The sequence below is a fragment of the Anoplopoma fimbria genome, chromosome 15, assembly GCF_027596085.1.
Source record: "Anoplopoma fimbria isolate UVic2021 breed Golden Eagle Sablefish chromosome 15, Afim_UVic_2022, whole genome shotgun sequence".
NCBI lineage: Eukaryota > Metazoa > Chordata > Actinopteri > Perciformes > Anoplopomatidae > Anoplopoma > Anoplopoma fimbria.
Window position 1 is genome coordinate 8,180,377 of NC_072463.1, and position 14,363 is coordinate 8,194,739.

General features: G+C 42.7%; 1 protein-coding gene across 1 annotated transcript in view; it reads right to left on the minus strand.

The window, feature by feature from the left end:
* Nucleotides 1-14,363, minus strand: part of fndc3ba (fibronectin type III domain containing 3Ba) — a 92,238-nt gene that overhangs the window by 32,538 nt on the left and 45,337 nt on the right. Inside the window, 5 exon segments of the mRNA XM_054614070.1 lie at nt 11,741-11,871; nt 12,075-12,246; nt 12,410-12,493; nt 12,496-12,534; nt 12,537-12,639. Coding sequence (XP_054470045.1) covers nt 11,741-11,871; nt 12,075-12,246; nt 12,410-12,493; nt 12,496-12,534; nt 12,537-12,639 — 529 coding nt within the window.

Below are 14,363 nucleotides of genomic sequence, written 5' to 3' on the forward strand. Positions count from 1 at the left end.
AACAGTACTACATTTTAAATAAGTGTGTTGCCTAATGGTGTCTGTGATGAAACACTTGTTTTCCTTCATCCCATCATGTCATCATGAACACAGCTCTTTGGGGAAAAAAAAACATTAAATCATCCATCGGTCCCCCCAAAAAAAGCATTGGTCATGAAATTCCTGCAAATTAAACGGGGATCACTATAAGATATGACTCATATGTCACAGTGACTATCCTTGGAGACTCTCAATTATCTTTAGTTCCTAGTAATCATTAACTAATCATTATTATGTATCATTTCCAATTAACTACACCTGTGAATAATCAACCACAAAATCACCCGATGTCAGCAGTGTTGTTGCAGTCCTGCAGTACAGCTCGTTGAATGGCACTATACTGAATACTGTGCCATATGTATATAATATGACTGTGTTTCTGTATGACTATATGTACTTAGTAATAGAGTAGAAAAAATATTTATTTCTTTGAAAAATTTGAGGCTTATTATTATGCAATATATTTTGTATTAAAATGTTAACACAGATTTACTATTCCTGTTTCTCAAATCTGAGGTTTTGTAACTTTGCCTCTCTGAGCATGATTTTGGGCGGACTTTTCCATTTTAAAGTTACACACACAGACACACACATGTAGCATAAACATATGCACACAAACACACACACACACACACACACACACACCCACCCAGGTACAGGTCTGGTCCAGTGATACGGTGTGTCTAAAGGTGATTTATTGGACACTGGGGTTAGTTAGAAGGGCCAGTGAGTCTGTGTGTGTACACATGTGTGTGTGTGTGTAATGAAAGTCTTTCCCCCCTGTGTGATCCCCGCAGTTGAGGTTTTTCCGACCAGAAGAGGCCTGCTTTCTCCATCTGACTCTGACCACTGTAAATCACACAGGATGCGTACGTGTGTGTGTGTGTGTGTGTATGTGTGTGTGTGTGTGTGTGTGTGTGTGTGTGTGTGTGTGTGTGTGTGTGTGTGTGTGTGTGTGTGTGTGTGTGTGTTTGAGGGTCAGCAATGCAAAGCCTGTATGAAACCAACTCTGTTTGATGAGTGTGTTACTGGCACATGACTGCATCACATAGGCATTAACACACAACCGCACGCACGCACGCACGCACGCACGCACACACACAGTATACTTGTGTATAAAATAGTTTATGCTTCAAAGATCACTGTAAACTGGGACTAAGTGATGAATGTGTGTGTGTGTGTGTGTGTGTGAGAGATTGTGTGTGTGTGCAAATGTGTGTGTGTGTGTGTGTGTGTGTGTGTGTGTGTGTGTGTGTGTGTGTGTGTGTGTGTGTGAGAGAGAGTGTCTAAGTCCCTCTGACAGTTTCTGTGGGGGAGAGGCCTCACTGTGCCTGGGGGTACACTTATGAGTCATGGCAACAATGATGTCATGGAAGCACAACCTTAACATGACCTCCATTTGTGTGTGTGTGTGTGTGTGTGTGTGTGTGTGTGTGTGTGTGTGTGTGTGTGTGTGTGTGTGTGTGTGTGTGTGTGTGTGTGTGTGTTAGACAGAATAAAAAAACAAGTTCTAGAGAGAGACAGCGAGTGTGTGTGTGTTTCCAAAATCCCGGTATCAGGTTACAGGACATTGGTAATGAGCGATCGCAGGAGGGGGATCGAGCTACTGTGTGTGTACATGTGTGTGTGCACCTGTGTGTGTGTGTGTGTGTGTGTCGGGGCTGGAAGCGGGAATAGAGTTCAACAGGTGAAGTAAACACTCTGCATTACTGCTAGACACTTGGCTTATTAGCACTATTTAAAAAAAAAAAAATGTATGTATGTAACTCGTCCCCTTTCATCCATTTTGCCAAGACTTAACTTTTCTCTTTTATGGAATAATGACACAATCACACAAACAGCTCCAAGCAGGAACATTTCTGACCCAGGTTATTCCACCTATTCATCACAGATGGGAGAAAAAACAGAATCCTGCCTGTTTAATGGAGCCGTCCTGTAGCTACTTGTCTGGTGCAGGTACCACCGTTAAGACAAGAAGAGGTGGAATTCTATTACAGCATCATTTCAGCTACAACGTTCAGCAAACAGATGTTCATGATCAAATAATATGCATGGCTGACGAACAGCTCCTCTGGGAGTTCATGGTTTTTATGAGGAAGCGGAGGAATTAATTTAGCATTTAAAGTAAAAATGGTAAAAGATCACATTCTACCAGGTCCTTGTTTTGACAAGGACCTTTCAACAGCATGTCTTTTAGGTGAAGACATGCTGTTGAAATGTCTTCACCTAAAAATGTTAAATTTAGTATTTTATAGAAAGTGAATTATGAAATACAATCCCTAAGGTATAACTTTTTTCTTTTTTTTAATTCAGGGCTTCCGTACTGCTCTGTGGGGACTGGTTATGTGAACGTCTGTGAAGATATTATCTTCTTTTGTAACTTTTTCTTTCATTTGCTTATTGGAAACTTTGATGAGAGTACATTTTGGCCAATGAGAGATCCTCAATGTCATTTATTCAATACATTTGGTTTATCTTCCAGCTGAAAAGATTTCCATTCACTGAAGAAGACTAGTAGATCAAGCAAATGTCAAAAGTCCATTCAAAATTAGTTTTTATTTAGCATGTTTGCTTTTCTGTAATTTTGCAGCTCGCTACATGTCGATGGCTGAGTCAGGAGCAAAGTTAGGAACCCGTCCAAGTTTGAGTATTAACTTAAATAACCCCAGATTTTATTACTGCATTACGAAGCTTCTCACAGCACAAACAATTCTGCACTGAATGAGACGGCCTAATACTTCAGCGCTTTGAAAAAAAGTTGGCTTACACTCAAACTTTGTGACAGAAGTAAGAGATTTATGTAATATTTCAGGAGAGCAGTAATAAAGTTTGAAAAACACTACTGCTTTACCTCACCGCTGAGTGTTATGACTTGCTGTGGTTGCTGAGTCCAGCTGCTTAAGTGTTTAATATAGAGAAGAACCACAAAGAGCTGATGCTGACGGCTCAAAAAGAAACTGAATCTCTTCCCACTGTAACTCCACACACACACTCCTCTGTCCACACTGTCCTCGCCTCCTCTCTCTTCTGTTTATGTGCTGCCCACGCAGCCTCACTTCCTCTCCTCGTCTGACCTCACATCCTGTCTGCGTCTGACCGCCTGTGTTTGATTACCGAGGACAGCCAGACGGAGCGAGGGGAGCGCAACGGACAGCGGGGAAAAAGAAGAGGAATGGGGGAATTGAGGAGGGGGGCGCAGCAGGCCGAGCAAAAAAAAATAACCAGACGAGGCAGGGGGATTTGGAGGAAGAAAGAAAGACACTGAAGTACAGACTGCAGAAAGAGAGACAGAGAGAGAGAGAGAGGAGTCTGGGTAAGAGATTAGGTGCAAAAACGCAAGGAAATTGAGAGACAAAGAGCGAGCCAGGGATCAACGGAGAGGAGGAGAGAGCGAGGGATGAAAGGAGAGAGGGAGGAGAGGGGTTTAGGAGGATGTGAGGCAGGGATTACGCAAACTTTTGTGACATCATCAGTAGGCACGGTGCAGATGCGCACCACTCATCTCAACGTACGTAGTAGTAGTTACTGTACTGCCTTCAAATATAGGTAAATATATAGGTCTTTTTGGTCGATGTAATAGAGCTGTGAAATAGAACTATTCTGGAAATATTTTTGGCTTAATGTAAATTTCCATTTCACATAGAGAATTTACTGCTAATTACTACTTATCTACTTGTACTAATTGCCATCAGTTTAAAAAAATGTAAGAGAATTGGTGCTGGTGCTACTGAAAATAAACTGTGTGAAGCACTTATCAAAGCTGTATCAAATAAAGAACACTTCTTGTCTGCCTTTCTTCTTTTTTGGAAATACTAACTTACTTTCTTATTGAGTGTTAGATAATAAGATTGATGCCACTCTGATATCTGCACGCTAAATATGAAGCTACAGCGAGCAGACGGTGAGATTAGCTTAGCATAAAGAGTGGAAACAGGAGGTAAAACAGCTAATCTGCCTCTGTCCAAAGGTAAAAAACAAAATATATATATATATCAAAAATCTGGCTTCCATCATGTGCTGGAACTATTACGGAACTTCCTGGAATCTATGATGGTTCCAGGAAGCAACCTCACAGTGACAACAAGACTAGCTGTTTCCCCTTGTTTACAGTAAATACGCTACTCGAAACTAACTGACTGCTAATAGGAATACATCACTTATATTTCCATTTTATTCTTAGTAAAAGAAATGTGTATTTCCCAAAATGTCAAACTATTAGTTTCTTACGCTTTCTTGACTTGAAAATAGTTTTTCATTATTTGAAAGTGCACATGAATACCATTGCATGTGAGCTTCAGTCTGTCTCTATCCGTCTCATTCCTTTCCTGGGCTCTCTAATTCCCCCGGACCTTGCAGCCTCAGTCCTCCGCAAATACATGGACAAGTTTACTACCATCTTTTTTTAATGTCAAACACCTACACACTTTAATAGTGGCGTCACTTGAAAATAGAGCTATAGTAAAACTGAGCCACTCCGTCAGTGAGGAGGTTGCATTCCTCCTGCATGACGGCTTGGGGTTCTTAGACGCAGTCTGTCTGCAGGACAGAAAAAGACCTTTAAGGCCTGGAGAAAGAAATGTGAAAAATGTGGTGCTCATTCAGCCCCCACTCAACACACATACTGGGCCACGCCATGCGTGTGCGTGTGCGTGTGCGTGTGTGTGTGTGTGTGTGTCACTGTAAAGGGAACAAAGTGAGATATGATACCCATCTTTAGAAGCCCCTAATCAGGGAGAACAAAGCAAAGCAATGGACAGTCAGCTGGAAGGGGAGGGAGGGAGAGAGAGAGAGATGTAGAGATGAGAGGAAGGACAGACAGCAGAGGACAGAGAGGAAGGAGTGGGGACAGAGTTGAGGAGGTGGGAGGAGAGGGGAAGGGGAAAATTGAGGTAGAGAGGGGCACAGACCTTGGATTCCACACCATTATCATCTGCTGCTGCATAGTGAGCATTCCATCTGTTCAACAGCTGGGCTACACACACACACACACACACACACACACACACACACACACACACACACACACACACAATCTCACACACACACACTCACACGGCAGAGAAGTCGTTGGGACATGCCTGAGATTGTGGTTGTCATGGTAAAGGTTTGGTTCTCATGGCCGGAGCCCTGATCGTTTATAAAGGGGATTAGAAGAGGGAGAGACGGACGACAGACTGGTATAGAAAAAATGAGAAGTGGTTTAAGAATGTAAAAGAGAGTACATAAAGTCAGAGGATGTGAATATATCTAAATTCATATTCAGAAATCAAACTCCACAACAGAAAGGAAGAGATGCAAATTGTTTTGCTGCAGCAAACTGATTTATTGGACTTCATGTTCATAAAAATTCTGGTTTTCCGGAGCAAGGATTGGAAGAATTTGGTATACACAGCTTGATTTCTGCAGGAGACACTCAAACTTTCGGCCATGTACAACGGTTTCTATAGGTGTGCACGTGCATGAGAAGGACTCCAGGGAGCATTTCTATGGCAGCAATGCAAAAGAAACTTCACTTTTCATGCGTCCTTGGGTCCAAAATAATGAAATCAAAAGTCAAACTCGACCTGAAACTAAGGTAAATAAAAGTCTCGGTATAAACGCATGAAATTGCATTCTCCGATTTCCCTGCCTTAACCTGATTTCTCTCAATAACCGGGTTTCATGTGTGCATGTAAACTCAGACAAAGACACAGAGAGACCTTGTCCACTGCAGCGCTCTCACCGGAGAGAGATGAGCGCCTCAACTACCAAGCGACACAAAAAATCTCCCCACTTTTCCAAAAAAGAGCAAGAATTTGTGCGTGTGAATGCACGTGTTTATGTAAGTGTGTACGTGTGGCATACAGCGTAGCAACCTGGCCAGGCAGCAAGAGATTATGGGGGATGAGATTCTCAGAACCCTGACCCCATTCGACCCTGCTCAGCCCAAAAAGTCTTGAGAGAGTGACTGCAGACTGGCAGACAGAGTGGAAGACAAATACACAGCCAGACAGACGGCAAAGAGAGAGTGACCGCGGCAGAGAAATAGAGGCAAACTGAGATAAAAAAATATCATTAAAAAAACACAAGAGTAGGAAGATGGATTGATGGAAATGCAGCCCCTATTGACTCCGTCCACACTTTTGCAGATAAAACATAAAAGAAAACTCCAGTTTCATGTGTTGGCTTTAAGAGGCCTGCACATGCAAAACACCACCATTTTCTACATCTTAATCATTTTTTATGTTTCTTTTTTGCTAATTGTTGGAAATGAATTTACACAGATGAATGATGAAAACAGTAACCTCATTTTCACATTGATCAGCACACCCAAATTTTTCAGGTTTTTAATTTTTGCTATTAAGGACCTTGTGAGAATAAAGACGCCATCAACCCCTGTTTTTTTTATTGTGACTGCAGTTTTTCAGTCTGACGAACATGTAGATAGTGAACCTTCAATACAAATCTATTGTTGCTTCCAGCATCTGCCTTAAACTCCAAGAACTTTATCTGTGTAAAATCGTGCACTTCCTCACACCATAGAAAGCCCAGCCAGGTAATAGGTGAGGTGAAATAGGTAGCTTTAGGTGATACACAGACTATGATTAAGTACCTCATACAACCCCACTTCAAATAATCCGAAAACAATCCCTTTAAATCGAACCTTTAACCCCGCTGAAGCAGTTGAAGGTACTTAATATATTATGTAACCTAGTTCTGGTTAACACAGAGCAGTCGGCTGCAGTAGTTCGATGGCGGGTTTACCTCTTGTATCACAGGGTTCATTCAGCTGGATGGGGTAACGTCTGGTGGACTCATTGTGATTGGCGAGAACAACCTCCCCTTCTAATCCCACTAGTCCTGTTACATGATATCAGCGGGAAAGACATTCCTCTGCTGGTGAAGCCATCCCTTGTTCTCTCTCTGTTTTCTGTACCCCCCCCCTCTTTTAACTAATTCATTCCCAAATTTCTGTCCATCGTTTCTCCTCTTTTCCATTTCCTTGTCTTATCTCCTTTCGTTCCCTCTCCTCGTCTTCCACCTCACTGCCCCCTCCATCTTGCTCTACGAACATTGCCGTATTTGGGATTGTGGGAAAGGGTTGTAGTTGGGGGTGGTTGAGATTATCACCATGGCGATCCGAATCAAAACAGTCCAGTAAGCGAAGGGTGGGAGTGTGACACACTCATTTCACACATTTCCAGTCCTGTTACTACAGCTACAGTGGGAAGAGCTGGAAGAGGAGCTTGATGTTAATATAAGGGCTGAGTCATGACTCGGTCAAAGACCACTAGAGCTAAAGAGGGTGATGTCACCGAAACATTACGGGACATTGTGCTTTTATACGCTGTTTTTTTCACCACTGGCAGAGTCCTAAAACTGTCCAATCATTGGCACTGCAACCTAATTAATAGTTTTCCAAAAAAGCGAGAAAACAAAAAAAAAGGCACATTACTAGAGCAGAACTCACTAAACTGATACAAAATGTGTGCTGGTGTCGTCTATATTACACAGTTAAGAATGTGCACTCCTACAATTATTTGTTAATGGTCACCTGATGTTTTTAATTCATATTTAATGGAACATTATAAAATTAGAAACAGCACATTATTTCATTACAAATTTAATGTTCTGTTCATAAACAATTAAATACTGCCTCGCTCAGTTAAATTCACTCAGAGGTTTTGCAGCTACAGCCAAAGTTGGTCTTGCATGACCAGTAGTTAATGGTGGCTAATGTTAGCTAAAGGTAGATGGATATTGCTGTGTGACTAATGTTACCGAGTCGGTTCACTAACCTAATGTCCTAACAGTCTGAGCAAGGTTTCCCTGATGAATCTGTTCTTGTTTAGGTTAAACCTTGATGGTATTGTAGTTGGTACTTGTATTACACAGTTATTCAACTTTACAAAAATCTTGAAAAGGAGACCAAACTGTATTTGGGAGGAGAGATTTGTATACTAAGATGAATATGCCAGAATAAAACATACTACAAAGAAATTGTATACGAATGTCTCTGACTCTGATGCAAAGAATGTGCCAAGAATTGACAAAAGATTAAATTCCAGCAGGGGTTTCCTTTCAAAACCTCCTTCTTGGCACATTCCATTATGTTTGGAATGAAAAAACATTTTTAGAAGTTTCTTTGGTTTGCATTCACTATGTCAACACGGAAGATTCATGAAATGTTTTCCCTTTACTTTTGTTGCTAAGACGATTGTGCAACTGGAAATTTATAATAACTTTTAGGAATTCCTGAGAGACTCAAAAGTGTGTGTTCAGGAAATGGAAAGGAAAGATAGCTGTACAAAATGTTAACTTAATTAAAAAAAAACTCTCCACATAATAGACAGATGTGTTTCCACAGTTCTCATACCACAACCACGGTAACATCTATGACCCTTCCTCTCATTTTCCCCATATCCCATTCAACAGAGCCAACACAGTGGACACAGCCGCACATCTGGTTTCCCCTGAATTCACAGCACTTGGCAATGACGTAGAACCAAAAGATGGAGGAGAGCTGAGGGTGCTGGCCCATCTGTTACTGCTGAAATCCCAGTTTCTCCGAGTGAGAGACAGGATCTGCGGTGGTGGTGATGATGCAGAGCCAAGATGGAGGAACAGAGGGGACGGGGCCCACATCTGTTTCTGCTCAGTGAGCAGCTCAGTTCCGAGGAAAAAAAAAGGGGCCTGTAGAGCTGGCTGTAATGGGGGAATGGACACTGGGCTGGCCAAGTCAGCCTGCTGCCTTACTGGCACAGGGGCAATAGCCACACACACACCCACACACACACACACACACAGAGCTGTAAGCACACATAGAGCAAGGGCATCAAGGGCAGAGCGTAGGCGGCTGTGTATTTGTGTGTGTGTGTGGTATTCTGGGTTGGACCGTACTTGGATGCGTTGGGCCAAGCAGAAACTTTGTCGGAATGTTTGCTCTTTAACTCTCTGTCTCTCCGTCTTTCCATCTCTCCGTTTCCCGTGATGTAGGAATTCTGGTTAATATTTTTTTTCTCTATACAAACCTTCCATCCGTCTCCCTCCTCTTTCCTCTCTCCTCTGTCCTTGGAATCCTACATTCCTCTCCTCTCTCTCACTGTTTGCGCCCCAAACCTCCCGCCAATCCTCTGGACCCTCATACTCTGATTGTTTTACAGGAAGCCCAGTCACGGGGTGTTTGTGCATGTGTGTGTGTGTGTTGGTATGTGGTACATCTAGCTGACTCAGCCCGATCTCCAGCCCAGTAGTGAGACCCTGGCAGACCAGACAACCGGTGATATGCTCCTTTATGTCATGTGTGTGTGGTTGTTGTTAGAGTATTATAGTATGTGCCACAAGATATTATGATACTCACAAGCTGAGCTGTCAACCTTGCTTTCCTTTTCCTGCTTTGGCACTCATCTTCTATACGTTCTATGTCAGCCTTGCATGTGTGTGTGTGTGTGTGTGTGTGTGTGTGTGTGTGTGTGTGTGTGTGTGTGTGTGTGTGTGTGTGTGTGTGCGTGTGCGTGTGCGTGTGCGCTGAAAGAAGCTCTGCATACACAAACAGCCTCTTCGGTATGTGTGTGTTTTGCATTTGCAGATGTCCAGACTTGCACACGCACTGCGCTATACGAGTGTAAGCGTGAAGGTTTAGATGCATTTGAGCGTGTGAGCAATGATACTAATTCGACCAAATTATCAGTGACACATTTTGTAAATGGGAAATTCACAGAAAAACAAAACCTTTCTAACTTATAGCTATTGGCTCAGAGTAATGTATAATACTTTTTAGCTTTCTTTGCACATATTATAAGATATCAGTCTCAAAAAAACGATGCAATTTATTCTGCCTCCACCTCAATGCAAGGAATTCCACAATGATTTTGCATCCTCATTACCATTGATATCTTAAAGACCTCGGGGGGAATAGTGGGGCTGCAACTAATAATTATTTTCATTATCAATTCATTTGTCAATTCCTTTTTTGCTTGTTTTGTTAAGCCAACAGTCAAAAATCCAAAGATACTCAATTGAAAATGATTGAAAAATGTAATGGAAAAGTATAAAATAAAAACAGAGAATGCTTACAAATGGCTTAATTAATTCATTGATTCAACTGAAAACAAATGTGATGATTACTTCACCAAATCAACTTGTGGTCTCAGTTTCAGTGAAAAGATTTAAGAGGAAACTAGTTTCTATTGAATAAAATAGTCCCTATGACTACTGACAGAATGTTCAGTGGATTATCCAGAGGAACATGGACATTTTTCTGGAAAGATTTGTTGCTTGGGAATTTTCCAAATGTACATTTTCAATGCTGGGAGCAGAAAAAAGTCACCTCTATTGTACTGAGGTTGAGGCAGAATTCTTGAGTCAGAAAACTTAAAACACATCTGCATGGCAAGATACCACTTAAGGTTTGATTTGTTAGTAATTTAAATGTATTAACCAACACCTTTCTATAATATTTTCATCCACCTCAACCGAACCACCCCAGATATACTTTTAGAATTGTTGTTATCTTCAAAGTCCAAACAACATCTATATACATGACAATTCTGTCACCCAAAAAAATTTCACTACAACATGGTTATGTTCCCAGATCTTAAGCTTTTCTTTATATGTAGAACATAGGATAATTTGACTTAGGCTCAAATTTTCCACCATTCTCATGGATTTTGGAAAACCGCATACATTCCCAGATGTTATATCCCTCTGATCTGACACCATGCTGTGAGAAACTGAAGTAAACTTTTATAGGGAAGCTAAATCTTAAGAAGAGTTTGACAGACACGATGAGGGAGGTAGATGAAGTTATGTTACATTTTTTCTGTCGTCACCTCTGCGGACAATCCTGTGTGTTGTGTGTATGTGCATAACTGAGCTACTCTGCTCTTTTCAATAACGCAGACATTCATCTGACGTGTCAAAAGACATGTCATTAAAGAGGAACAGTACCACCAGAAGTGTGTGTGTGTGCCATGAGGCTGAGCTGTGGTGTCTGAATCCCTGAGCTCAAAAGGTTTCCTTCATCTCAAGCAGGACTCTACAGGTATGTGACTCCCCCTCCCCCTCCCGTCTCCCCTCTCTCTCACCCAACCCCCCTGCGGCTGAGCCCTCACCAACAAGGCCGGTATTGTAGCGAAGGGTAAAACGATAGCGCTCAGGGACGGGTTCAGCTATGCGGTTACCCAGACAACCTCTCATACCCCCTTCCCCACCCTAGCTCCCTCCCTTCCCTCCCCCCCGGATCCCTTCACCTCATTGAGGCTGCATACATCCATTCATTTTTTTTTTGTTGGGTGAATTTCTCTGAGAAAAGAAAGGACTGAGAGAAAGAGAGGAATGAAAGGTGTGTGGTTTTTTTTTATCTGGGCCCGCTTGAATGCAGAGGGGCACTGAGGTTGAAGAGGGCAAAGAGAGAGGGGTCAGCGAGGAGAGAAGTTATTAATCCACAAAGAGAGATGAGCTGGTTTGAGTGGCCACTTTTCTGAAGATAAAAGGGCCTGACTAGTAGCAATGGAAAACTAAAGGAGTGGGGCACAATTTCAAAAATCCAAAACAGAAACACACATTGCACTATGACAATTTAGCTCTTTTGTATCCAGCGTCCGTCCGTGTGCGCTCTCTGGAGAGGAAAACATTCGAACCTACTGTGAGCCGTTGTTGCCGTTCATCAACAGTGTGTGCCAGTCTTTCTAAATGCTTTTTTTGTGTGTGTGTGTCCTACCTTGTGTGTGTGTCTCTGGTTCACTGTTTCGTGGACTGCTGCGGAGTCGTCTCTCTGGCTTCTTCCCTCCCGGACTGCAGAGTCCGCCCCCTGACCCCACTGACCCAAGCGATGGGGCGTGTGATTTGTTGCTGCATCACAAAATAAAGTCACAACAGTATTTAATTAAGCAAATTATACATCATCCATGTTTGGGACCAGTAACAGTTTTGACACTTAATTGTCAGATCATAGCCAATTGCTGAATAAGTGAGTCTTCATAAAACAACAGTTGATCAATTAAAGACAATTAAATCAAAGAATATCTCAGAGGCCATGGAAGCAGTATGGTCACCTGTATCCGTTGTGTGCTGGCCCCAGGCTGCCCTTATACAGAGTGGAGGGAGGGGAGTTGAGTCGGTTCTGTCGCTCTAGTTGCCTCTGTTCCTTTATCTTTTTGGGCTGTGGCTTACTGTACGTCTCCTCTCTGCCTATGTAGTTGGACATCCCATAAACTGGGATGATTTCTGATGGAGTAGAGGAGATGAAAGAAGAGAATTTATTACCCACTCTCTGTAAAAAGCACATTTTTTAATTGGATTAATAATTGAATTTTTTTTGATTCCACATAAATGCCCTGATTTTTTTCCGGCCGTAGCATTAGGCCCAGTCGTCTTTTCATTTCAGTACCTGGATCGCCGTACATGGGGGGAAGGTGGTGCTGGTAGTACTGGTGGGGGGTCAGATCCCCGGGGCTGACAGGGGGTAGAAAGAGTGAGAGTTGGGGATGAAGTGAGGGTGAGTCAGGTAGGGGGCAGGTGGTGCGTGGGGGAGAGGGCCGGGGAGTAGGAGGGAGGGTAGCACTCTGGAGACTGGGGTGTCACCACCACCCGGCGAACCCCCGTGTTGTCCTCCAGCACCTGCGTGAGACACGGAAGAAGAAAAGGGGAGGTGAGTGTCAGGGGAATAATAAACATGTTTTAATAAGTCACAGGTCATAGTACACTTTGGGCTTTTTTATCCATAAATCAATGAAGTCAGAAAACTTCATACAGTCTGCAATTGCTTTATATGTTGATGTTGAGTGGAGCTCGCTCAAAGCTGTTCAGAAATCAGTTTGTGTTTGAAAATCTAGTTTCAATTTGGCATTTGGTACATGACATTAAAATGTCAATTCAGTCACAGATCATCAGTTAGAGGGGGGGGACTCTACAGAGTTGTAGAGTTTCTACATATGATTTATGCTGATTTCACAGCTTTTTTTTGTACATAGAGGTATAGTTTCGCATTTTGGAAATATGCTTTGACCCAGATGAGAAGATCAATACCACTCTGTAAATATGAAGCTACAGCCTGAATCTATCAATCTTCTTGTCTAACTGTTGGCGGAAGCGAAAAAGCATGTTTTCCCAAATTGTCGGACTAGACCTTTAAAATTCTATATATCTATTTTTAAAGTTATTTTAAAGATTCCTTAGCCCTTAAGCACCTGCTCTTACAAAATGATGCTGTCAATCACTTGAGTAAGAGCAGGTGCTCCGTCGGTCGAATGGTGGGTATCTAATAAATGAATGAATCGCATAATTTAGTTAACAAGTGAGACATTGTGCTAAAAGGATGCTTTGGCCCTTTGAGTGGTAAAACAAGTGCCCCAATGTTGTCATCAGATGGTCTGCAGATTTCAATAACAACAAGTTTCAAAGCTCTGCGTTAATTAACATAGATTCCATACATGTATTCACTTTCACATTCATGCACTGGATCACACACACACACACACACACACACACACATTCCAACTATTCAGACACTTTCACAGGCCTGCATTCCAGGCATAGAGCAAACACACACTCCCTGCAGAGAGGGGAAATTGTCTGCTGGCCCCCACAACAACAACAACAACAACACATACCAAACAACACTACCCCTAAGCCCCCCCCAACACACACACACACTGAGAGGCAACAGACTGCCAGAAAATAACAGATAAAAAGAAAGAAAAGAGAGTGTTAAAGGGGGTCAGGAGGGGAGGAAGAGGGTTACAAACTAATCCGAGTGAGAAAAACAGAGAGAGTGGGAGAAGAAGATGAGGGGGAGGAAGAAGAAGAGGAGGAGGCCCCCTCCATTTACCCCTCATTCTCTCCACTGCAGCAGAGGAGAAAAACAGAGTGTTTACAGGAAAAACAAGGGCAAAGTCCCCGCATTAGTACATGTGGATCCGACCTATAAACCTCCATAACATTTACTGGTAAACAGACTCACATATCCCAAATAATACAAACTGGAGGGGAACACACAAATATGTGCACACACATCACAATGCAGCCGTTAGCACAAATCACTAAGGACACACACCCCCACCCCCCCCACACTGCCAACCACACACCCACCCACACACACACACCACGCAGTGCTCTTTCCTCATCCATTCCTTCGTCCACGACTCTACACCACAAAAAAAAAAACTACCCACCCACCCCAGTGGCTGTCTCCCCTATCTGGCTTGTTTATGCAAGTGTTTCCCGCTCACACTTGGCCCAGGCCCTACTAACACACACACACACCCCCACACACACATGCAAACACGGACACACACCCACGGTGAGCCAATGACCTGACTTCCATTGGCATAGGAACATGCGGA